The sequence below is a fragment of the Perca fluviatilis genome, chromosome 4 (genome assembly GCF_010015445.1).
Source record: "Perca fluviatilis chromosome 4, GENO_Pfluv_1.0, whole genome shotgun sequence".
NCBI classification, from domain to species: Eukaryota; Metazoa; Chordata; class Actinopteri; order Perciformes; family Percidae; genus Perca; species Perca fluviatilis.
Window position 1 is genome coordinate 38,314,663 of NC_053115.1, and position 26,464 is coordinate 38,341,126.

The 26,464-nt window shown below is 39.5% G+C and overlaps 4 protein-coding genes across 4 annotated transcripts; 1 reads left to right on the forward strand and 3 right to left on the reverse strand.

Moving 5' to 3' along the window:
• Positions 1-66: 66 nt before the first annotated feature.
• On the reverse strand, positions 67-25,753 carry zgc:163040 (uncharacterized protein LOC100038789 homolog). Its single transcript, XM_039797070.1, is given in 6 exon segments — positions 67-768; positions 11,630-11,642; positions 12,073-12,411; positions 15,942-15,960; positions 22,264-22,273; positions 25,450-25,753. Coding segments are annotated over 6 exon segments (987 nt in total). The 5' UTR covers positions 25,743-25,753; the 3' UTR covers positions 67-455.
• On the forward strand, positions 10,881-11,328 carry LOC120557038 (histone H2A-like). The gene has a single exon (XM_039797054.1). The coding sequence runs from the start codon at positions 10,893-10,895 to the stop codon at positions 11,274-11,276; it is 384 nt and encodes a 127-aa protein (XP_039652988.1). The 5' UTR covers positions 10,881-10,892; the 3' UTR covers positions 11,277-11,328.
• LOC120557032 (histone H1-like) lies at positions 13,909-14,652 on the reverse strand. The gene has a single exon (XM_039797047.1). It carries the CDS (start codon positions 14,635-14,637, stop codon positions 14,038-14,040), a length of 600 nt encoding a protein of 199 aa, XP_039652981.1. The 5' UTR covers positions 14,638-14,652; the 3' UTR covers positions 13,909-14,037.
• Positions 16,713-17,407, reverse strand: LOC120557046 (histone H2B 1/2-like). The gene has a single exon (XM_039797063.1). It carries the CDS (start codon positions 17,364-17,366, stop codon positions 16,989-16,991), a length of 378 nt encoding a protein of 125 aa, XP_039652997.1. The 5' UTR covers positions 17,367-17,407; the 3' UTR covers positions 16,713-16,988.
• Positions 25,754-26,464: the final 711 nt, after the last annotated feature.

The following is a 26,464-nucleotide window of genomic DNA, read 5'->3' on the forward strand; positions in this document are numbered from 1 at the left end:
CTAGCTCTCTCCACTTTACAGAGCGATCACCGACCCAGAGAGCATCCCTTGACATGGCTACTGAAACACTTTCAACGAAAGCAATGTACAATTTTATACCCATATCTACTGCCCCTAACCACTCATGTTCTTTGCTTTTATACAGAATTTCTCTTTTTATACCCCAAACCAAGAATATTTGTGCAGCTTTAAAGAGCCGTTGTCTTGTTGTAGTTTGCCTGATAAGGTTCAACCTAGTTTAAAACAAAATACTGTGGTAGTGGGGGTTCTCTGGTTTAACCCACTAATGGATTTAATTTACATTGATCTAGTGTAACTAAACAACGGCATTTACGTTAGTTGTAAATACTGTTACCAGTAATTTCTATAGCATTTTGACTAAAAGAAAATTGGTCTTCAGAAGAAGTGGGTGGCTCTTAAAAGAGCCGTTGTGTTTTATTTTATCCGGATCAGGTTTAACCTCCGAAGCCGTACAGGGTGCGGCCCTGCCTCTTCAGAGCGTACACCACATCCATGGCGGTCACGGTCTTCCTCTTGGCGTGCTCGGTGTAGGTGACGGCGTCACGGATCACGTTCTCCAGGAACACCTTCAGCACACCGCGGGTCTCCTCGTAGATCAGACCGGAGATACGCTTCACTCCGCCGCGGCGAGCCAGACGGCGGATGGCGGGCTTGGTGATGCCCTGGATGTTATCACGGAGAACTTTACGGTGACGCTTAGCGCCTCCTTTACCGAGTCCTTTTCCTCCTTTGCCTCTTCCGGACATTCTGAGTTCAGTTGTTGTTGGATCGTTAGAAACGAATGAGTTCAACGTTACCACACCGGCTGTATTTACATCTTATCTGCGGACGTAAGAGAGGACAGGTGGCGCCAACTTCGGTGGGGGAAGCCAAACCCAGCAGCCCTGCCCACATTCTTTTTCAAAACTTAACGTCTTTCTTTCCTTTTGACGATTATGTATTCATGTATTTGTTTTAGCCTTTGTGTCTCCCTACTTCTATAGTACTTTTATACTTCTTTGTATTCTTTTGAGCTACTATGTTATAACATGTTTTCGTTCATCTAAAGTACAATGACAGAAATATTTGAGATTTGTTTTGTGATTAAAAATGTAGTTTGAACAATGTGTTTTCTATTTTTTGGTGTATTGCTTACTGACTGCTTGATAGTGTATATCATTTTTTTATGATTAGATTTTGAAGATTCATTTTGTGAGAGGAGTGTTGTGGAAGTTTTCTGCAGTGGGGGTGGATTTTAGAGAGTTAAAGAGTGAAACAAATAAGACGGTCAAAGACTTAACCAAGTAAGGTTTTTGTATTTTATTAAAAATATATTTGCAAATATAGGAAGAACATAAATTTCACAAAGACAGCAGCCCAGTTTCTTCAACAAGTGAACAGAAACACTGAGCTTAAATACATCTTCAGAGTGACAGCACACACGCACTTGGCTTATCATGACTCTACGTTTCTCACAGGCAATCTGATAACACATGAAGACAATCGAAAAACACAAGAGACATCTCGGAGCCATTTCGTTCTTTCCCCTCTGCCTCTGAATAGGCAGAGAAAGATAGTTTACTGTCACCAGACAGTGCTCACAGTATGTTCCAGACTTTGTGATTCTCACTTAGTTAGAATCAGAATCTACATGTGGGAATGAGATAAACTCCCTTTCAGCATTGTGAGAGAAAGCTAATAGAGAAGAAGACAAAAATATAAAGAATCATGCTTAAATGTAAATTTGCCATTACAGGAGTCAGAGGTTTTGTAAATAGTGCTTGAAGATGAGGTTTTGTGTTTTCAGAAAATGGAGCAAGGTTTCAGAAATTGTGTTTTAATGGAGAAAAAAATGTATACGTCCTTTCTTTTCAAGGAATTAGTGGGCCTAAATTATGATAACTCCTGGCTAACAAATACGTTTCTTTGTGAAACATCTCCTTCCTGTCAGGTCATCTTTCTCTGTAAATAAAGTCCTGATAATAACAGTTTGATTTGCTTCAGGTATTTTCTAAAATCAAGCTCTATTGTTCTTGACTTTAGTTCACAGCTACCTTTTCTTAATCTAGTTTCAGGATAAAGACTTTAAATCACCCTTAGAATAAAGTCAGTTTTAAAATGTTATTTTTTTTATATAATCACACAGAGGTTCATAATGTAATGTGTTACACTGTTGAACACAAGATGGCAGTAGGAGATAACATCATGGTGAGCTGGGGAGGGAATCATTACCAAATGTAACAAACCACAGAGAGGTACTCTGACTATATATGTTTGAGACTGATCAGAAACATCAGGGGAACAGATTTGAAATGATAAAAACATAATAACCTATATACTGAACAGTTACAGTCAGAAGCTCACATAAGGAACATATAGGTCAATGGAAGAAACTACATTTATTTATTTATCTATCTATCTATCAACAGTTTATCCCACTTTTGTCACTAAGTAGATCTCATGCATCATGTTATCCTTTTGTGTGTGCTGATTGCACATTTACATATCATCAGTCACAGTCACATTCAAGCTGTACCAACATTTCCATCTTTGTAGCTCAACATTATCATCTCTAAAGCACAACATTTCCATCTCTGTAGCCGCAACTTTTCCATCTCTATAGCACAGCAAGGCCATCATTTAATTTCACAGGCCCCACACGCTATTCACAGCAAGATAGCTTATCTAACGGCTTGAACCAACAAGAGTTGTTGGGTCCCTCAAAGGAGTGTCCTGGGGCCACTCTATCTTTAATGGCTTCAGGGGTGCCTGTTCAGACCTTTTTCTCTTCAAGCATATGCTGTTCTTGTGTCTCATAGAGCTTTAGCAGTTGTGTGCAAATAAAATGTCTTGTTCTGGATCCAGAATTTGATTTAATGGAAAAGAGCAAAGAGATGAAAGTAAATGTAGGTGACACTATCAAATTATAAAACAGTGAACTATTTAGGATGTACATTATAACAATTATCAGGCACGGCCATGGCTTTGAAAGGCCTCACTAAAAATTGCCAAAAGACCAAACTCTTGACAAGAAGATCAGGGTTGCTTTGAGTTGAGTTTGTGAAAAAAGACGAAAAAAAAGAAACAAGGAATTTGACTCCGGTTAATTTTTGCTCTCTGAGTACAACACTCACTTGACCTATAAGAATAGAAAAACAGAATATATATATATATATATATACACAGTATAACAATGCAATAGATTTTAGAACATTACAAAAATATACAATAAGAATTGAAGAGAGGGAAGGAATAGTGCAATATCAGTATGGTCTGAGATTTAAGATTTAAATATAAATATAAATACAGTGCAGGGCAGTTCAGTGCAATGGTCAAATATTGATAACAATTGTGTAATCGTAAGATTGAAAAAAATCCTAAAGTCCATTGTCATCTCCACAGTCTTCTTGGGGTTTAACTCCAGGTGGTTCTGACTGCACCACTGGACCAGCTGTTCCACTTCCTGTCTGTAAGCAGACTCATCACCATCCTGGATCCAACCAATGACGGTTGTGTCGTCTGCAAACTTCAGGAGTTTTACATACGGGTTCTCTGAGGTGCAGTCATTGGTGTAGAGGGAGAAGAGCAGCGGGGAGAAGACCAGTGCTGATGGACCGGATTTTGGATGAGATGCTCCCCAGTCTGACATGCTGCTGCCTGTCAATAAGGAAGCCGATGATCCACTGGTGGAGGTGGAGGCAGGCACTGAGAACTGGGTGAGCTTCTGATGTAGGAGTTCAGGGATGATGGTGTTGAACGCCGAGCTGAAGTCCACAAACAGGATCCTGGCATACGTCCCTAGGAGTCGACTGCAGGTTGTATTGCAGTCCCATAGTCCAGCAACGGTCCGGTTATGTCCTTCAGGTGGCTCAATACCAGTCTTTCAAAGGATTTCATGACCACAGACGTCAGGGTGACAGGCCTGTAGTCGTTTATTCCTGTGATGGAGGGTTTTTTGAGGACTGGGATGATGGTGGAGCATTTGAAGCGGTAGGGCACTTCACACAGCTCCAGGGACCGGTTAAAGATCTGTGTGAAGATTGGCACCAGCTGTTCAGCACAGACTCGCAGACAAGAGGGGGACACACCATCAGGTCCTGGAGCCTTCTTGATCTTCTGCTTCTGGAAGAGCAAGAAGATCAAGCACCCATCCTTCTCGCAGATCGTTAGCGCAGTTGGGGGGAGGGGGATGGGTGTTGCGGGAAAACCTTTTGTGCGTGAAGGGTGTGAAAATGGGTGTTTTTCAAACCTGCAGTAAAAGTCGTTCAGGTCGTCAGCCAGTCTGGGGTTTTCTGCAGGGTGGGGGGGATGGTCTTTTGTAATCCATGACCTTATGCTGTTTTTTTAGTTTCTCACTGTAGTTCCTTTTGGCTACTTTGATCTCCTTTGTCAGCTTGTTCCTGGCCTGCTTATATAGATCCCAGCCCCCACTCCTATAGGCCTCCTGTTTGGCATGACGCAGTTTCCTAAGATTAGGAGTGAACCAAGGTTTGCTGTTGTTATATGTGCAGACGGTCTTGGTTTGCACACAGATGTCCTCGCAAAAACAGATGTAAGAAAATACAGTGTCAGTGGGGTCATTGGGGTCTGTAGCTGCAGCTTCAGTGTTTGCCACAGGTTTAGAAGTTTTTAGTTTTTGCTTGTAGGTTGGGATGAGATGAAGCAGGCAGCGATCGGAGAGTCCTAGAGCTGCTCGGGAAACGGCTCAATAGGCATCCTTTAAAACTGTCTAACAGTGGTCCAATGTGTATTTAGGGAGTTCCTGATTGAGTTTAGCGCTGTTGAAATCCCCAACAATAATGACGAGAGAGTCTGGGTGTTTTCTCTCTGTGTCTGCTATTTGGTCGGCTAGCTGTCGTAGCGCGTCTGCTATGCAGGCTTGTGTTGGAATGTAAACACAGACCATAACAAACGAGGAAAACTCACACACACACAGATTAAATATGCGATCTGCACATATGTCAGGTCGAAGTCATGGAATCACCTCTGCTCTAAGCTAAAATTGGTTTGACTTCTTATGTGTGACCAATGTTTTCACATGTCTGTGTGCATCATGAGTGAAAGCACATGGTGAGCAACCAGATATGTAGTGTACATTATTTTGTGATGAAATGTATGATTGCACCTTTGAGAAAGACAAAGAGGATGGAATGTGCAAATTATTGACCATGAATGTGCAATTATTCACAATAACAACACAACTGTGTGTGCGTATGTAAGCAGAGATCATCTGCACTTTATATGATAGATAATGTGTACTGTGTGTATGGGGAGGGATGTGGATTTAAGGCAAACTTTCATATATTTCATATATTCTTCATTTATTTTGTTGCAACATTGCAGCTTATGCACAGGGGTTTTAAGGTTAAAAAAAGAATGTCATTTAATTAATTAAACAGATTCTGTTTCTAAATTGTGTCATTGCCATGAAATCATCTGTACACTGTTGTTCTTTACTTCAACCTAAAAAGTTTTACAAGTGTATCATTAAATATATTTGGAAACCTGTGACAAAGTATTTTTACAAATAATTTGTTTTCATTTTTTGAATGAGGTTGTTATTTGTGTGTGTGTGTGTGTGTGTTGCACAGATCCAGTGGAAAAAAACATTATGCCTTTATAAGACCTAAATAAAAGTCCTGTTTATCACAAAATATTGTATAGTATAAATGCTGACGTAGGTTAATATCCTGTTTATGTTTTTGGCTTTGTCCTGTTTCTGAGGTGGATGTTGTTTTCTTTATTCAAGTAGCTTATAAAACACTTATAATGCACATGAAGGGAATCTGAAATCATTGTATGCATGGGTTGTATTTGAATGGCAAACTTTAAATGTAGATTCATGCGGCACAATTTGTTTTTCTGGACCTTGGACACATTGGACTTTAGAGTCAACAAATACTGTAAGTCCAGAGGTCTGATTGGCTGCTGGAGTTGTCATCCTGGTTATATGTGAGGGGAGCGGGCTGGATTTTATCTCAGTGCATTCGGATTATAGTGTTCAGTCTGCTGGTCGGGGTAGGCCTACATCTGAACTTTGTGTGACCGATCACAGATCGAGAGGAAAAATCATGGGCTCCACGGAGGACTATGACGGGGCTGCTCTTTTGATTTATGTAGATGTTTTACAGCATCAACCATGCCTCCTACCAGATGTAGGCATAGATGAGTCTCTGCTGAAATATTCTGGTTCCGACTCTAACGCGGTGCTGCAGGCTTTCTCTGAGGAGATGCTGTCAGAGACACTGGTTGATAAAGTGCCCGAATACATTGAGAAACTGGGATCTGCTATTGGTTCAATGAATCCAGTCCCGAATGCTGTTAGACTTGGAGCTTTGGTTCCTCTAAGAGCTTTTTCCTTTATAATCTTATTCTGTAATTAACAGGAAACTTTGGGATCACATTTAATGCAATAATTTACAATAGTAATAAACCTCACAGATGGCTAAATACTGATGATAAATACTGTCAGGTATTGATGACCATTTGTTTTACCTGTACTACTGTAGGTGAAATACTGGACTTTTAACTGGGTCTTCACTTTGCAACAAAGAAGTTCTTGTCATCCTTATGTTCGAATTATATAAATATCAGAATTGTTTTAAATCCAGTGGATCATACACTTCTCTGGAAACTCAAAATGAACAATAAAATACAAACATGATCATTGTTAACATTAATATATAGAGAATCCACTAAGGAACACAGATCTTGTTAAAATGTACAACTCAAATTTCATCTCTTAACATGGAACAATTCTAAAACATGTTTTCAGTTTGTCATGTTGAGTGTAATTTATAGGCAAATGGCAATTGTATCTAATGAAATGACAGTGACATATCACAACTATTATATATCAAACTAAATGTGGCCCTGAATCAAATGTTTTTCATAAATGCATGTGAATAAATTCATGATTAATATGAAACACTCCTGTAATACCAAGTTATTAAAAAAGTTAATTCATATTCTTGTTCTATTCGTGCAAAGAATACTTTCACAAACTTTAACGAATTTCATAATGCCATTTCAGGGCTCCACACTAACTTTTTGCCTTGGTTGCACTGGTGCGCCTAACTTTTTTTATTTAGGTGCACCAGCACAAAATTTAGGTGCACCCAAATTTTTCCTGGCATCGCCGTAACGCTGGATGGCGATACACGAAATATATAGCTCTGTATTTTTTCATATTATCCTAAACAAATTTGGTCAATCTGAATTTTCTGATCATGTACTTTTCTTTTTCCCAGTGGGGAAACTGAAGTCGTTATCTCTGCTCTCTTCAAAGCCACCAGACTTCTTTTTCAAAACCATTTTACCTTGCACAACGAGGGAGTTGCTGCTCTGCCGCTGCCTCCATCTGTTAACTAGTTTGTGCTATTGTGTGACTCCGGTGTTTTAAACGGTCAGTTGGGATTTAGCCAAGTCCCACAATGAGACTAACTAACTAACCGATGAGCAACTCTGGTGTTCTGCGAGGGTAAATTACTGTTTTTTTTTCATTTCAAAGGAACAACATTGTTCAATCCCAGGCTCATCCAGCCACATGTCAAAGTGTCCCTGAGCAAGACACTGACACTTAACAATAACATGTAGTGTTACGTTTGCTTAGATGACAGCAACATCTAGGGTTTAAACCAGGGGCGATTCTAGGAGTAGACCTTTACGGGGGCTCAGCCCCTAATGAGAATCTGACACGGATACAGTGCCTTGCAAAAATGTCCTTGAGTGGGTTACAGGTGCTTGGCTTTGACGACAGCGACACAGGATATTAAACCTGTTTCTTTGAACCTGTAATTGACAAGACAAGTTCGCAAACTCTACCTTGAAGCTATAAAATTGATTAAAAAATGAATTTGTTTTTTATTATTATAATTTTTAGGGGGGCTGAGATGAAATTTAGGCCACTGGTTTAAACTTAGATGTGCAATGTATATAGAGTGCAATTTATAATATCCTAGTTTATCTAAATTCACCCTGGCATTTAAAAATTAGGCCATAATTTGATTGTTTAGGTTCCCAAACTTTTTCACATCAAGGACCACTAGACTGATACCTATGGAAGAAATTATAGGGAAAATAAAATATTCCCCTTTTGGCTGGGGACCCCCTGGAAGCCCTTGGGGACCCCACTTTGAAAACCACTGAACTAGTCAAAATACAGAGATAAAATGTAACAATAAATCAAATGTCAGCACTAAAACTATTATGTATGTGTTCTTTTAGTTGCAAGTTTAAACATATGTTTTCTGTTGGTATGACATTGAGATTTAACTTTAACTAATTTTTTTCTTGTATTTGTTTATTCCATGAGATGATAAACTGAAAGTCTGACCGAAAAAATCCCTCTTTGGCGGAATACAGGAGGCCACAGAGAAATTTAACGTTTATATTTTTAAGTGTGTTTTACACACTGTTTACATAATTGTGTCTAACCCTTGAACGTGCTTTAACAAAAAAAAAAAAAACTACAAAGGCAAATTACAGAATAAGAAAAGGAACAATAACAATGTGATGGGGATAATTAGTGAACATCAGGGGGCTGTTGCACAAAAGTAGAATGAAAAAATCCAGGATAACTGAAAAAGCGCAGCTTGACTTAGCGTGACACGCTCATCGCGGCTTAATCGGTTGCACATTTGCCAAGCCAGGATAAGTAGGTGAAGCTATGTCAAGCCAGGAGTAGATAGCTGGGATAAGTGCACATTCACCGCTTTCTAAAAGAGACCACGGTATCGATCACAGATTTACTACAGATGCTAAAATGGAGAATACGCATTGTGTATTCTTTACACAGAGTGAGCAGCAGCTTCAGCCTAAAAATATACATTAACTGACTGTTCTGAATTGAAACTACCATACCATCCAAGAAGTTAGGCTAAGTATTTGCACAAATGTTGTGAAGCGTACATGTCCCTCTCTCTCACTCTGTCTCTCTCTCTCATATGGGCTAAAATATAAACTACCTAAGGAATATATTTACTCCCACTGCTCGCTTTTCAGGCAAAGTGTGCAACAGTTTTTTTGTGGAAATAATTAAACTAAGTTCTTAAATGGTTTCATTTCCAGTTTTTGCCTATTGCTTACACACTTTTTGCAGAATTTGGCTAGTTATGTCAAAACTCTACACACAAGCCAATCAGACATAGCACTTGGAGATTAACAACTCCCATCTGTGCCAAAATGAAACACTGCAATCAAAACGTAACACTCCTTTCTAAAAAATAAAATTCTTGCAACAAAACCATACACACAAGCACCATTTGAATTACTCTTTCATATCACCAGCAACACACGGATGGGCTTTATATAAAAAACTGCAGTCTTTGTGTTTCTATTTTTATTGTCATTTTCTCAGACTCTGTCTTCTGTAAAACTCAAAAGTAGAATTTCTGCGGTAATTATGGATTCTGCCTTCGGTTCGGATATGGCCACAAGACCTTGTCAACATCTCAGGCGATGCCTCTTCCACTTCCGACTCCTCTCTCTCACTTTGTCCTCCTCTTACTCTGTCTCTCGTCGCCTCCATGCTTGCAAAGTTCTCAAAATGGCTTACCTGAGGCCTATTTGTAGTGCTAAGGCTCAGACTGATTGGTGTTTACAGGTGTTTTGCATTTTGAACAGAGTGTTTTCCTAATGATAACAGGAGATTTCATTTTTGAACAAAGTGTCTAATTTAAGAAAATGTGTGTAGTGTTTCGCAATAAGTGTGTTACAGAATTGCAAACAAAGTGCAAAGTTGACAATGTGTTTAAGCTATGGTTACACTGTGTATGCTACAAGAAGTTTAGGTATTGAGGCTTTGGTCGAAGCAGTCATTTAATTGGACTCTAAAATCTAGAAACTATGAAGATAATTAAGTGATATATTTAATGCACACTTTAAACATGACTGTAACAGTGTATTCATCAGTTATTTCCCCCCAGCAAAAGGTTAAAAACCATCGAGGTGTCCTCTCCCTGTTGTTTTATGAATGTACAGTAGCCTTACTGGTCCAATGAACTAAGACTATAATAAGGGAGGTCTGTACAATTATAACAACCTATAATAATTGTTCAATCCTCCCAAATTATAGTCCCAGTTCACTGGAGAGAACACAAATTGTGTGCCAAGAATGGCAAATACAGTGCAAAAGGAAGAGGAACATTTCCTTTGTTAAAGAATACTAAAAGAAATAATCAACTAAAATAGTTAAAGGTGTTTGTTCCTGACCAGTCTGCTATTGTTAGAACCACTAACACATGTACAGCACTTATAGTATCCTTCATCACTGACTTCATTTAAAACACATTTGCAACTGTATCAGCCTTTTCTAATTATCTCAACAACTGCCGTAATATATTCATCAAACTTCTAACAACAATGTGAACAGCAGTTTTCATACAACAATATAACAGTAACATGAATAATTATAAAAAATAACGGTCACAACTTTATATAAAAGCGCTTTACTGAACAGCAATATGCACCTGTTGTATTTTAATGCAGACTGATAATAATAATAATAATAATAATAATAATAATGTAAAAGCACTGCTGAGTGAACAGAATAGGCCCCAGGATTAATAAATCCTGGCTGTTAGCCTGGTGAGGAGCAGGCTAGCTGCACAGTAAAAAATCCCCATGGTAATTTAGGTGCCTCTGCTTTTGTGCAACCAAATTAAGGCAAAATGTTCCCGCCCGGTTTAATCTGTCACGCTTTATTTTGAAACGCTGTGCAGTTTAAACGGAATATTGTTGTGAATACGGCTCCTTGACTGAACTCTTCTCTGATTGGACGATCATACTTACGCTCACTCGGGCCAATCACGAAGCAGCTATGTATATATAAGGCCGGTTTAGGTAACGTAAGGTACTTATTCTCGTACTCTAAGATTTAAGAAACACGAAAAATGTCAGGAAGAGGGAAAACCGGAGGAAAAGCCAGAGCGAAGGCTAAGACTCGCTCCTCCCGTGCAGGGCTCCAGTTCCCAGTCGGACGTGTCCACAGGCTGCTCCGTAAAGGAAACTACGCTCAGCGTGTAGGAGCCGGCGCCCCCGTCTACCTGGCGGCTGTGCTGGAGTACCTGACCGCTGAGATCCTGGAGCTGGCTGGAAACGCTGCCCGCGACAACAAGAAGACCCGTATCATCCCCCGTCACTTGCAGCTGGCTGTCCGCAACGACGAGGAGCTCAACAAGCTGCTGGGGGGAGTGACCATCGCTCAGGGAGGCGTGCTGCCCAACATCCAGGCCGTCCTGCTGCCCAAGAAGACTGAGAAGCCCGCCAAGAAGTAAACACCCGGAACCGGCTTCAACCAAACCAACAACGGCTCTTTTAAGAGCCAGACACATCTAACTAAAGAGCGCTCCTTATTTATCTATATTGTGAAAATCCTTGTTTATGGTAATTCACGTTGTTTTTTGCGTGTCGTTAAGTGAGACTATGTTGCTTCATCAATTTGTAGATGACATTTGACGAATATGAATCTAAAGTATGTACATAATAACAAACCGCGTCTCCGACTCTTCCCCATTGAAGAAAAGCCAAGAACCTATTTAACGTTCAGTTTATATTTTGGATTACTTAAATACAGATCCATGGTACGCACTGAGCACTTCTTTAGAACATTTAAACTGGTATGTCAAACATTACTATTATAGCTAACCCAAGTGTTACGCAAACAACTCCGTTGTATTTGTGAGCTTGCCTGAACAGTTTTAGGCCATTTAAACTGAGTCACGGTTTTATAGAGCCTCCCGGTACCATTTGTTTTCATATTTAATACAAATGATAATACAGTATTTGTCTTAATGAAGCCTCAGTGGATAAACTAAACACTGTTATTGTAAATCGTTGTCAATAAATTTGTAGCTGCAGGATAGAATACAATTCTATGATAGGCTCATCATATACAATGACACAGTATTGTTTCAGGATTGTTGCTCTGCTAGTATTTGTATGGGGCTCTTAAAAGAGCCGTTGTGTGATTGTAGGTTGGTCTGTGGTGAGTTTAAGCCCTCTCTCCGCGGATGCGGCGGGCCAGCTGGATGTCTTTGGGCATGATGGTGACCCTCTTGGCGTGGATGGCGCACAGGTTGGTGTCCTCGAACAGACCGACCAGGTAAGCCTCGCTGGCCTCCTGCAGAGCCATGACGGCGGAGCTCTGGAAGCGCAGGTCGGTCTTGAAGTCCTGAGCGATTTCTCGGACCAGGCGCTGGAAGGGCAGCTTGCGGATCAGCAGCTCGGTGGATTTCTGGTAGCGACGGATCTCTCTCAGAGCCACGGTACCGGGCCTGTAACGGTGAGGCTTCTTCACTCCGCCGGTGGCCGGGGCGCTCTTACGGGCAGCCTTGGTGGCCAGCTGCTTCCTGGGGGCTTTTCCTCCGGTGGATTTACGAGCAGTCTGCTTGGTTCTGGCCATTTTATTTTCTTCTCTGTGCTTACAGCTCAAGAATAAATACTACCCGCCGTGAACAGCGGCTTTATAAAGGAACTGCCGGAGCCAGGGCAGCGCTGATTGGTCCAGACCGGGAGACACGCGGCCTGTAGCTGAGTAACTATTGGACAAAGTAAAACTCACACAGCAGCTGGAGAACGGCTGCTGTCGCTCAATGTTAGAAATATACGGTTCCCTTAATACATCCATGGTTGAAACAGTAAAGCAATATGTTGATGTTGATGCCTTGATTACTTTAATTTTTTTTTTTTTTTTTTCCTTTTTTTTTTTTTTTTTTTTTAAATTTTTTTTTTTTTTTTTCTTGAAGAAAAATGAATTCTCTCATACATAGTTTTAACTAAGTTACAAGTAACTTTCAGTTTCATATTGTAATTCATTTGAGAAATCTGTAGAATGTAAAAGCCTAATGTATCATTTTATTGCACATTTTCATGTGTAATCTGGGATGATTATAGTTCATTTCTTTGTAAATCTGACTACGTTACACAGATTACATGTAAACCATCCCTTTTTACAACAATATGTCAGAACACAAGTTGTCTACGTGGACGTTGAAAACGGTTAATAAAATATTTCTTCATCAAAACACACCTGGTTACTTACACCGTTACATAGTTCATCCACACTGTGAGAGTTATAGTACAGAATGAATTAAAACTCTAAATGATTTCAAATCCAAACAGGCACATTTAGATTCACTGAGATGTCATTGTTCTGAAGTGGACCAGGTTATGCAACTGTTTGTTTTATTTCATTTTCATTTCATTACCTATGCTTATTTTTTTAATGTTTTAGCTAAGTCTTCCTTGGAAAAACTGTTAAATAGCTTACAGGTTACACCTCCAAATTAAATAAAGGTCCCATTGAGATCACAAAGTCTGATCTACAGAAAATCAGATATCTATAGAAAAACAGGTATTAAGTTGATAAAACAGAGGGTTGGTTATCAATTGTTTTTCTCCTTTTGAATAGAACAATAATTTTAAATGTGGTTTTAAATGTATGCTGTTGCCTGTCTTGTCTTGGCTCGCTCTTGAAAATCAGGATTCTTAATCTCAGTGGGAGTGTAATATACATATTGAAAAAGGTGGGCCATAATCTGATTTACAATCAGAAAAAGATATGGAGTAGTTGATAAAGTTGATAAAACATTAGTGTTGATCATCAAATGCTTTTTCTTGTGAATATGGACCTATGCAAAATGTAAGTCTTCATTATCCGCACTTAAGTGATAACCTTAATAAAGTTTTAGGAATAATTCTTTTTAGAATCAGTGACTAAATCCAGAAGAGGGAGTGTTACTCACTTCTTGTGTGTTAGCGCCATCCTGTGGTGGCCAGAGGACAAAGCACTGAAGGACTAATGATGGAAATCATATTCAATTCCTTTTGTTCTTTGAAAATGCAGCACGTTAAATTTAACTGTAAACAAATTACTCTTCGCCAGAATATTTTACGTAGACCAATGCATTTTGGTTGAATAAATAGAAAAATAAACAATGGAAACATATAATGTTGTAGGAAAACAGCTCTCTTGTGAATGTGTGGTGGCTCTTAAAAGAGCCTTTTGGTGCACTGAGTGCAGGTTAAAGAGCCACTTTACTTCTTGGACTTCTTCGCTGCAGCTTTCTTTGCCGGAGCTTTCTTCACAGGGGTCTTCTTCTTTGCGACCTTTTTAGGGGCAGCCTTCTTGGGAGTAGATTTCACTGCTGGCTTCTTGGCAGCTTTCTTCACAGGAGACTTCTTGGCCGCTGGTTTCTTGGCTGCTGGTTTCTTAGCGGCGGTTTTCTTGGCTGTAGTCTTCTTCACTGCGGTCTTCTTTGCGGCGGTTTTCTTCTGCGGGGACTTAGCAGCGGGTTTCTTCACCTTAACGGGAGCTTTCTTGCCTGATTTGGCAGCTTTAGGCGCAGCCTTGGGGAGCTTGAAGGATCCCGAAGCCCCAATCCCTTTATTCTGGACCAGCTTTCCGTCGGTCACCAGCTTCTTCACCGCGGTGTTGATGCGTTTGTTGGACTTCTCCAGGTCGATGCCTTTGGTGGCCAACGTCTTCTTGATAGCTGGAAGCGAGGTGCCTTTACGGTCCTTGGATTCTGTCACGGCGTCGAGGATGAGCTTCGGGAGGGAGGGCCCGTCATTCTTTGCCCGGGGAGCTGCCTTCTTCTTGGGGGCTTTGGCCGGGGCTGGTGCTTCTTCTGCCATGTCTGTATCTTTCTCTGTCGCGTTACAGTCTGCTGTTCCTGCTCGGGCAGGAGGCGGGACTTATAAAGCTCATGAGAACCGTGGAGAGTCAATCCACAGCCGCTCCGCTGACCTGCTGAAAATGTGGCGACACTTTGTGTTTTCTCTTCCACAATTTGAAGATAAAATTCATAGAAGATAAACGTTTTAAAACAAAATTGTTATTTTAGTGGTGAGCAAACCTTCTCCCCTTCAAACTGAGCTCATGTTTGGCGACGAGGACTCGTTAATTTGATTCCAGGAGGCTTCAAACCTTTCGGATACGCAGTCATTTTGGACTACTCACAGCGATTTTTCCTCACATTTTGTCTTTAAAAATATCTAAAAGTAACGTGTATTAAATGTGACAGTGTTGTTCAAGTAAGCAGAGACAGTTTATGATATAATGAAAGTGAAATAACTGCATTATTGTGTTTTATTCAGTTTAAATTGGGGAAGTTTTCAGTGGTGGTAAACACATTGGGTGCTGGGCGTGAAGCTATAGGCGGTTACCTGACACAGGTTTCTCGGCTGGCATTAATCCTTAACATGATGGATCTGACATGATGGGCCTCATAACACAGGTTCATATTTCTCTCTTCTGCTGTACACAACCCTGACTCTGTGTCTATCACTGCAACCAGCTTCAGTTTGCTTCAAAATCTTTCTGTAACATGATCTGATCAGGTCACATTTTTTTTATAAAAGCCTATAGACTAGGCATTTTGTCGGTTAATAAAAATGCAAGGAAATGTGGGATCGCAAATGTGTTTTTGTAAAATATGACACTTAACATGAAAGCTTCAGATGGTAATGTAGGTCGATGGAAGCAACTTTCCGCCAATGTGATGAAAAAAGACTCAAAATAAGGGGTTAGTGCGGGATAGGCCTATACATCATTATTTTGAGTGTTATTTTGAGAATGACTTAAAACAGCTTCCTTTGGTTTCATCACATTGGCGTGAATGGGCTTGAGTTTATTTTTTTCGACTCTTCAATTTCCTTTCCACATCTGTTTTTATGTGTGAGCGATTACAGTGTGTACAATCCATGACCAAAATAGTCAGTGTCATGGTGTTACTTATGGATGGAATTATAGTAAAAATAAACATTTCCACTTTTTCTGGGGATTTCCCTGGGAACCCCTCAAGGATCCACTTTGGGAACTACAGTTATAGTAGTAACTCTAGCTTTGAGACAAATGTAGTGCAGTAAAAAGCACAATTATTTCTTTTGAAATGTAATTAAGTAGTAGAAAGTAGCTTAAAATGGAAATAATCAAGTACACCCTGACCTCAAAATGATCTGAAGTAGCCTACAGTGCTTGAGCATGTAAACTATCTGATTAAAAGCATGAAACGACACAAAACTATTACTAATTACCATCATGTTTCTTCTCATGAAGGCCATCATCAAACCACCTAACTGGAAGACTCTGAAAAGACATCTACAGACAATCTGCAAAATATTACAGTCTGTGACTCAAACCTCAGTGACATTATGACAAAGACTGGGGATCTTGCAAGTTTACAATTTGCAAGACTCCTACTGGATTTTTGGGGAAAGAAATTAACAAGAAACGAGCAGAAACAGAAACACTGTCCTTGTGTGTGCAGTGGTTTGCTCTTTGTCGTAAAGACTAAAATGCAATATGTTTACAATTACTGTCCATGAAGGCAGAGCGATGTTACTTAAAGTAACTGCATGAACCCCAAATAAATAAGAGGTTCAAAGCACACACTTTTGAATGGGTAAAGGTGCTTCCAAAATATTGTTTTAAATGGCCTACTCTGCATGCAGATGCAACAACCATATACATTTTTAGAAGCATAGCTCTTGGATGATTACAGGCAGTTAAGCTTAATACATTTTGCAGCAAAAAAAAAAAAAAAATCTTATTCAAGTCATTGTGTGGCTTTTAAGAGAGCCGAGTTGTTTGTTTAACAGCAGGTTTACTTTGACACACTGGTCACAGCTATAGAGTAAAAACAAAATGGTAACCTATACTGTCTACATAGGGGAGTTAATTGTTAAAAAAAATAAAGTGGCTTTAGTCATTTCAAGGCAAGTAAATTTTAATGTAAATTCTGCAATGTGTCAGTACATACAGAGGAATGTAGAAGCGGTTTCCCTCTGACCCACAGTGAAAGAAGGCAGTTACAGAAAGTATGAAGATGGTAACCTAGACACAAGTCCCATACAAGGGAAGTTACAATAAGAAGAAAAACAAAAAATGATTGTTTGTATCCAAACATAATGAAACTGCTCTTTAAGAAGTAGTGCGTGGCTCTTAAAAGAGCCGTTGGTTTAGTGGATTAGAGCAGCGGGATGGTTTACTTGGAGCTGGTGTACTTGGTGACGGCCTTGGTGCCCTCAGACACGGCGTGCTTGGCCAGCTCCCCGGGCAGCAGCAGCCTCACGGCGGTCTGGATCTCTCTGGAAGTGATGGTGGAGCGCTTGTTGTAGTGGGCCAGACGGGAGGCCTCACCGGCGATGCGCTCAAAGATGTCGCTCACAAAAGAGTTCATGATGCCCATGGCCTTGGAGGAGATACCGGTGTCGGGATGTACTTGCTTCAGCACTTTGTAGACGTAGATGGCGTAGCTCTCCTTCCTGGTCTTTCTCCTCTTCTTGCCGCTCTTGGCGGCGGTCTTAGTCACGGCTTTCTTGGAGCCCTTCTTGGGCGCTTTCACGGTGGCTTCTGCTGGCATCTTTGCTCCGGGTTGGTGTTCCTGAAACAGATAACAAAATCGTGTTCCGGACGCCTGCTTTATATGCACTTGATGTAAATGAGACTGTGCTGTTACTCGCACAGGATTGGCTGAGTTTAGTAACTGAGACTGAGCATGCGCCAACACAAAGTAATCCTTTTTTATTTTTTTTTAAAGAGCTTTATTCAAGGTTTTACAAATTACAAATTATAGGTTACATTTAAACATACAATGGGCCACGTTAAAACAATCAATATAAACAATACAACAATTACCAACATTTAACAAAATGTGCAGATTGAGCTTAAAGTGCATCCAGAGCATGGAGAGTCTGATAAAGTGCAAATAGTCTTTTGTAAAGTGTGTAGAGTCTTTTATAAAGTGCATGGAGTATTTCATAAAGTGCATTTAGAGTCTTTAAAAAAGTGCTGAGGTTCACAAGTTCAAGGTGTCCCAAGGAAGGAACTGTTTTCTATCAAGGGTTCTTCTTCTCTTGAGCTCAGTGAGCACTTGTTTGCACACTTCATCGCTACTTATGAAAGTCTGTTGTATAGTCATACAGATTTCCACAGCTTCAAACAAACAATACATAAGATTACTTGTAGTAGTTCCTTTTGTTTCTCTGATAAAGATTCATCAACCATACAGAACATCACATATTTATATGAAAGTTCAAAATTTACACCATACACTACTAATTTGTCCCAGACCTCTTTAGATCTATAGCAGTCCATTAATAGATGCTGCTGTGTCTCATCTTCATTACAATTAGTCATGGGACATGTTTTTGTTTTTACATAACAACTCCAGGAAACCGTAGCTCTAACAGCAAGTCTATTTATAGACATCAGCCATCTCATATCACGGATGCTCTCTGAAAGGTTTTTATTGTTTAAAAATGTAAGGAACTGGGTTCCTTCGTTGTGCGTTAAATTGTTATAGTTTATACATCCACCATATTTATAATCATTAATTTTTTTTAAAATCATTTTACTTGGGAGACCATTCCAGTCAATTTTAAGATTTTCATATTCATATATAAAATCACCGTAAATAAGATTGTATTCTGGACCTTGTCTGGCTCTCCCTCTCCGTTTCCTCCACTTGGAGCGATCACCAGTCCAGAGAGCATTCCTAGAGATGGCTGCTGACATGTTTTTAACAAAAGCTATGTACAATTTAATTCTCATATCTACTGCCCCTAGCCCCCCATATTCTTTACTTTTATTCATGATTTCTCTTTTTGTTACTTCCCTGGTTGTACCCCAAACCAAGTTTACACACTGTTTATTCAATTTCATTATCATTTTGTGAGATGGAGGAAAGATATTTGCTAAAAACAGGAGTTTGGATAAGATGAAAGTTTTTACAATATTGACTCTTGACTTATAATTGGTGTTTTTATTTTCCCATTTTTTAACTTCTTCTTTAACTTCACACAGTTTATTTTCCCAGTTTTTTTCACTACAGTTTTGATTACAAATGGTCAAACCCAAGATTTTAATTTCATCCTTTACTTTAATATTGATGTCCCGTTTCTTACTTTCTACTCCGATCCAAACTCCTTCTGTCTTATCATGGTTTAATTTAGCCCCTAAGCCAGTTCATATAGATTCAGGTGGTTCGTTAAAAAATCCATCTCCATCTGATTCTTAATGATAACTGTGACATCATCTGCATAGGCCATGGCAGTGATTTTGGGCGCGAGCCCAACACGTGTACCAGATATGAGCCTCTCAGAATTTATAGTTTTAATAAGGGGGCTGATGGCCAGGATGTATAGAGCGGCACTAAGAGGACAGCTCTGTTTCACCCCTCTCTCTACATTAAAAGGTTCTGTTAAAATACCATTTACATTAATACACACACTAGACTTAATATACAGACACCTGACCAAATGAATAAAACTTTCTGGGAAGCCATAAGACTTCATCATAGCCCATAAATAGTCTCTAGAAATATAATCAAAGGCTCCCTTGCCTCTTCCGCTCATCCTGAGATCAGTCGATGTTGGATCGTTAGAAACGAAAGTAATCCTTCCAGAGCCAGAGCAGTTACTGAACGGCTCTGAACCTCTCATGAAGCTTCCTTTGAGGAAGCTACAAAGAAAAAAAGAGCTCGAGCTACAACTTATAAAGACAATAATAAACGCCTGGATGATAAACCAACGCCATAGTAAGCCTATAGTCTCTCTCCAACCACCATGTCCTGTCTTAAAGTATCCACATGGGTCGCACGCGGCATCCAGTCGAGTACACTCAGAGCCAAGAAACTGAGATTTCTATTAGACACTGACTTTGACATTCTGTGTACTCAGGATCTCAGACTGAGCACCTATAACGATGTCGCTGATGTGTGTAATATGTGGAACAAAGGACAGAGTGTAATATAGTCTATTGGGGAAAGTAAAACCAATGGTGTTGGTATATTTTTTTAAACGAATGAAGTTATAAAGAAGAGATTTAATTTCAGGTAGATTACTAATCATTGACTGCTATTATAGGGGTGAAAAATATCAGGTCAAAAATGTGTACACTGCTCCGGAATGAGTCATTAAAAAAAAAAGTCAACTATTTAAAAGACTTTGAGAGCTTTTGACAGTTGGCTACAAAACATAAAGAGCTGATACAACAACAAAAAATTGTTTGTCTAAAACTGTGGAAGACCAGATGTAGGCCTAGAATGTTTCTACAGCAGACTGTAATAGACAGCCACACTGTATAAACTCACAGCACTTTATGAAAGATCTTACACTTCACATATTTGATACATACTATTATATTTTGCACATTATGCAATGGTTTGCACGTTTTGTCTTGTTTTTGTATGTTATTACTTCTACTGTATTTATAAACTCGTATTGCATAAACTTTAATAAAGTACTTTTCTAAAAATAAATATAAAAGAATGGCTCTGAACCGTCCTAAAGCTGATGCTATTTTAGATATCAGACTTGTAACTTGTTTAATAGTGTGATTCTAATGGCCAAACAATGTATCCATGGAATTAGATTTTCTGTTTCCAAACCACTATTTGTATAGTATATCCTATTTAATGTTTAGGAAAACATGCACATTTTGATTCCTGACTAGACCTTTATTTTGTTAAGTTTCTCATGGTGTATAAGGTATTTAATTTCATTATTTGAAGTTAGTATGCTCTTGTATGTTTGTCAAATGCTCTATTTTCTATAGTCACTATTTTTGTACTTACATAAACATGAATATGACTGTTTTGGTTGGTACACAATAAAGTTATGATATGAATGTATATTTTCTACTTTACATTTCACGTTCGTAATGAAGGAGAAATAAAAATCTTGTAACCGAGGAATATATCGACCACATAGTGAAAGGATGTAATAAGTTGTATGTAGGTACTTGTACTTATAATTCAACGTTCTGTTACATACACAATTATTCAAATGCTGTACTTTTACTGGTTACTTTGCAGATAAACTCCCCCATTACCTTGACCAGTTGCATTAACAATAAAAAGCTGATTTTCCGTTTCCTTTGAAAAATCATCAAAATCCGCCACATTGGAGATGTTTACTGGAGTTTTTAATGTGTCAGGACTCTGATAAAGTTTCTATAGCTGCTTGGCTCTTTACACGTCAACGGATATCAGGAAGTGTGTCAGATATGAAGGTGTAAAAACCCTACTTTATCATTAACGGTCAGTGTGAAAAACTGAATAATGGAACCTAAACATAAGGAAGAGCTGCAGTCTCCATGAATTAATAAAAAAACTGTTTGATATAGAACAGTGACCATATTGGGAGTGTAATGTAATTTGAATTCATGTTTTTATATGTTTCAATACATGGGTTATTATAGGACACATTGTGGTAGGCCTGTCATGTATTCCTTATTCAGTTCATTGGAAAGAACATGTGTAATTCCATTGAATAACATGTTTTACTGTCAGACAGTTCAGATTAACCAAATTCGTAGTATTAAGTAATCAACAGAAAAACAAAATAAGCCCAGAGCTGACTTCTTGCTAGGAGGTTTGATAACCATAAGGTTTCAACCACGTTGTTGCCTAATTGGCAATACATTTATATTTCAAGAACCCAATGGATCTACGATCGCATAACTTAGGACATACGGAAGTGTGTCTTTAGATGAAGTTTGTGGCTCTTAAAAGAGCCGTTGTGTTTTCTGAAAAGTTATGTTTAAATTTGAAAATGAGGCATTATCTTATGCTAACTTTTGGGGAATTTAGGAGAAATATACAGGCACAAACAGACAAAGTGTAGTGAAATAAACAGCTGGCTGTGTATTTGGGTTGTCTGAAAAATGTTTTTGCCTGTAGTGTCTGACCTTAAAAGACCTCCAGACTGCAGTTTACCTGCTGAAATTTAAGATTTTAAACTAAAGTCATGCCATCGCTTCTCATCGTTTGAGGTTATAGTGAGTATATTTCCCTTTCTGCAAACGGAGTTACACAGTATGAAGTAAAGTGACAACAAGTTCCAGTTTGTCACATGTTTGTTTGTTTGTTTGTTTGTTTTATTTGGATCCCCATTAGCTTCAGCATCAGCTAAAAAGCTATTCTTCCTGGGGTCCTAAATTGTACTGTCCTAAATATATACTGTCTCCAACCTCAACATCCAGCTGTGAGTCCCTGAGTTAAAGCCCTCAGAGCCCAGGACAGAGAACTGTTTATCAAACCTCTCTGGATTATCAGGAAGCTGCTGTTGATCTTCTCCTCGTCTCAGACTGGTCAGATCTTCAGACAGGATTAGGTCTGGATGAGCAGTGTTTGGATCCAGAATCACAGGAGTGTAGGAGACCACGCCCTTCATCTTGTTCCAGATGTTGAAGCTCAGGTTGCCCAGGTGTTTGGCCTCGTCTATCAGAGCTCCTGAGAGCAGCTGTGGATCATCCACTGCTGCTGGACTCTCTCCACTGCAGCCTTGTAGTTGATCAGGAATGAGACGTCTTGAGACCTCAGCTCGTCCTCTGTGGCTCTGACTGTGTCTGAAAGAGCCGATATCTTCTCCTTCATCCTCTGACTCTTCTGCTCCTCTTCCTCCATCAGATTAGCCATCCTGGCCTCCTCTTCCTCTTCTAGAAACTGGTGGAATTTCTTAAACTGCTCCTTAATCTGCATCTCTGTGCTTTTGGCCTGGACCTTCATGTGTTCTGCTGTTTGATCACACTTCACCTTAACTTGTTCAAAAAGCTTTAACTTCTCCTTTAAAGTGATGGTTCGGAGTAATTTCACCCTAGGGTCCTTTGCACCATGTACTCGAGCCAAACACCCCCCCAGAAGCTTTTTTCACCTGGGTCGAACATTGGGAGCGTTAGCGTAGAGTAGCGTTAGCCGCTGAGTTAGCGCAGAGGCTAATGGATCCGAAGTGTCTCTTAACATTACCCCACTAATAATGCCCGAAATGATACCAAACGTCTACAGGAGTACAAATAGGTTATGCACTCATAAAACGATGGATTGGAAAGTTTGTAAGTACACCAGAAGGTTATGTAAATAACACTTGCCTGCTGGCTTCTGCTCTCTGCTGCTGCTGCTGCTGCTGTTACTACCGGGCAGTAAGAGTGCTTAGGGACATCTACAAATTACAACACCGAAAAGAGATGCAACAAAAATATTTATTAATTTAATGATTAAATAAGGTAATGTCTCCAAACTTACCTCAATTATTACTTGTCTCCTGCTAGTTATACTACAGCACTTACTTTAAAAAATAAGTTAAATTAAAAAATATTTTTGTTGCATCTCTTTTCGGTGTTGTAATTTGTAGACGTCCCTAAGCACTCGTCTTACAGCAACAACAACAACAGCAGAGAGCAGAAGCCAGCAGGCAAGTGTTATTTACATAAACTTCTGGTGTACTTACAAACTTTACAATCCATCGTTTTATGAGAGCATAACCTATATATACTAGTGTAGACCTTTGGTATCATTTCGGGCATTATTAGTGGGGTAATGTTAAGAGACACTTCGGATCCATTAGCCTCTGCGCTAAGCTATTCAGCGGCTAACGCTACTCTACGCTAAATCTCCCAGTGTTAGACCCAGGTGAAAAAAGCTTCTGGGGGGGTGTTTGGCTCGAGGTCATGGTGCAAAGGACCCTAGGGTGAAATTACTCCGAACCATCACTTTAAGGGCTCCAGAGTTTCCTGAAGTTTCTTCTTGTGTTGTCGTGCAGCTTCATCGACGGGTCTGAATCTGTGGTTGGTGTGTTTTTCGGAATCTCTGCAGACGACACACACCGGCTGCTGATGGTCCAGACAGAAGAGTTTGAGTTTCTCAGAGTGCAGACTGCAGAGAGCCTCTGCAGCTCTCTGATCTCTCTCCAGTAAGAAGGCCTCACACAGGTTCTTTAACACCAGGTTACAAGGTGGGAATTCTTTTGTCTTACCTCCTCTGCTAAATGTTGTAGCTTCACATGTAATACAGGGGGGTGTTTCAGGCCAACGGTCTGATTTATAGCTGATATTTAGGCTGATAGTGTGCAGCAGGCTGAAGCAGCAGTTATGTTTATGTTCAACAGAAGGTTGAAAGTAGGTTGAATGTAGTGGAGGAATTACAATAAAATTTAGTTAAATTGCAGAACAAACTGAATTTATAAACTGACAGCGCTTTATACATTTTTTACACATTCATTCACTGGCTACGCTTTTAATATTTGGCAGAATATAGCGTAACTAATTTTTGTATTTGCAAACTTGTCTTTTACTGTAAAACTTGAATAAAGACTTTTAAAAGCGGTAAAAAATAAGTTGAGAAAATTCCACATTTTATTACCATTTTATAAAAGCTTGATTGAACAGAAATGTAATGAACAGAAAAAAAGAATAATCCCTCAGGTTTAGCAATACTTTGGTAAAAACATACAGACATTTGTTAAAGTGGCTGATGCATTCAGCACTTTTCTTTATTCACGATCTTACATTTGTACACACGTTACCTGGCAGTGGAGTTTTGTGGCATCACCTACATGGAATCACATTTAATCCACATTAATCTATTAGGATTTTTTTCCCAAAGCATCCGGTTCTGCACCTCCAGGCTCAGGCACCGCTTCATCCCACAGGCCATTGAACTCATCGTGCTTCTCATCATGCATATACACTTCTTTAATGTTATTCATCTCACTACTGTGTACACAAAATGTATTTATGTAATTTCCCTTTTTTGTATTTCAGTTAACATTTAGCCCTGTATATTAATTTGCAATACATTATTCTGTTGTCTTAAATACAAGATTATGCTTTTTCTTGGTAGTTTCCTCTTTAGATATTGAGCAGTGTTGGAGATGCCTGAGACCTAACATGAACAAAATAGGTTGTCCGTATTGTCGTGCACATGACTAATAAAGAACTTTGAAGTTTTTGATAACAAATCAGTGTTTTTTTTTCCCTATGGTGTTGCTCAAATTCTCAGTGTACTAATGCGCCACAAAATGGGTTCATTTAGCACCAAATCTGGGATCAAGCCCAAATTTGCTAGGTAGATCAATCATATACGTAATGTCCTAAACTGTAGCACACTTAACATTTGAATCTGCACTTTACCAAAACACAATGTTTATTACTGACTTGTGACACTGAGCTGCATCCCAAATTAATTTTCAGATGATGTAGGCCATACAACTATTATTGACCAACAGAACCATGGACATGCGCTTCGTCATGTTATTGCACGTTCGGCTCTAACCATGCTTTAGTGTATAAAAATATATAGGCTAGTATAGCACAATGTAAACTGGTCTTTCACTTTAAAACTTCAGTAGATATATTTAAAGCCATCATCACTGGTTTGGCAATAGGGTTGCACATATTTTCAAAAGGTATAAATTACCCCTTGTTAATGCATTATCACTTCTTTATTTTATAGTTGTTCCAAATATCAATTGGTAGTAGATTAAACCATTTACACTGATTTAATCTATTAATTAATTCTAATAAAAAAATACGCTATTGTAACGTTAGTTAATTTCTACAAAGCAGCTACGATAAAAGGAAATTGGTCTTCAGAAGAAGTGGGTGGCTCTTAAAAGAGCCGTTGTGTTGTATTTTATCCGGATCAGGTTTAACCTCCGAAGCCGTACAGGGTGCGGCCCTGCCTCTTCAGAGCGTACACCACATCCATGGCGGTCACGGTCTTCCTCTTGGCGTGCTCGGTGTAGGTGACGGCGTCACGGATCACGTTCTCCAGGAACACCTTCAGCACACCGCGGGTCTCCTCGTAGATCAGACCGGAGATACGCTTCACTCCGCCGCGGCGAGCCAGACGGCGGATGGCGGGCTTGGTGATGCCCTGGATGTTATCACGGAGAACTTTACGGTGACGCTTAGCGCCTCCTTTACCGAGTCCTTTTCCTCCTTTGCCTCTTCCGGACATTCTGAGTTCAGTTGTTGGATCGTTAGAAACGAATGAGTTCAACGTTACCACACCGGCTGTATTTACATCTTATCTGCGGACGTAAGAGAGGACAGGTGGCGCCAACTTCGGTGGGGGAAGCCAAACCCAGCAAGCCCTTCCCACATTATTTTTCAAAACTTAACGTCTTTCCTTTTGACGATTATGTATTCATGTATTTGTTTTATCCTTCGTGTCTTCCTGCCTCTATAGTAGTGTTATACTTCTGAGGTTCAGAGTGAAGGTTTACAGCCTCATATAGGCCTACCTGACCTTTGTTTAACATTTAATATAATAATATAAAGTCCTTTGTTTTCTAGGAATTAGTTAGCCTAAATTATGATAACTTAGGCATCTCCTTCCTGTCAGGGGAACAGATATGATAAAAACATAATAGCCTATATACTGAACAGTTAGACTCAGAAGCTCACATAAGGAACATATAGGTCAATGGAAGAAACTACATTTATTTATTTGTGGGATAAAAAAGAAAGAAGTCAATCATCAGTCCCAGTCAGATTCAAGCTGTACCAACATTTCCATCTTTGTAGCTCAACGTTATCATCTATAAAGCACAACATTTCCATCTCTGTAGCCGCAACTTTTCCATCTCTATAGCACAGCAAGGCCATCATTTAATTTCACAGGCCCCACACGCTATTCACAGCAAGATAGCTTATCTAACGGCTTGAACCAACAAGAGT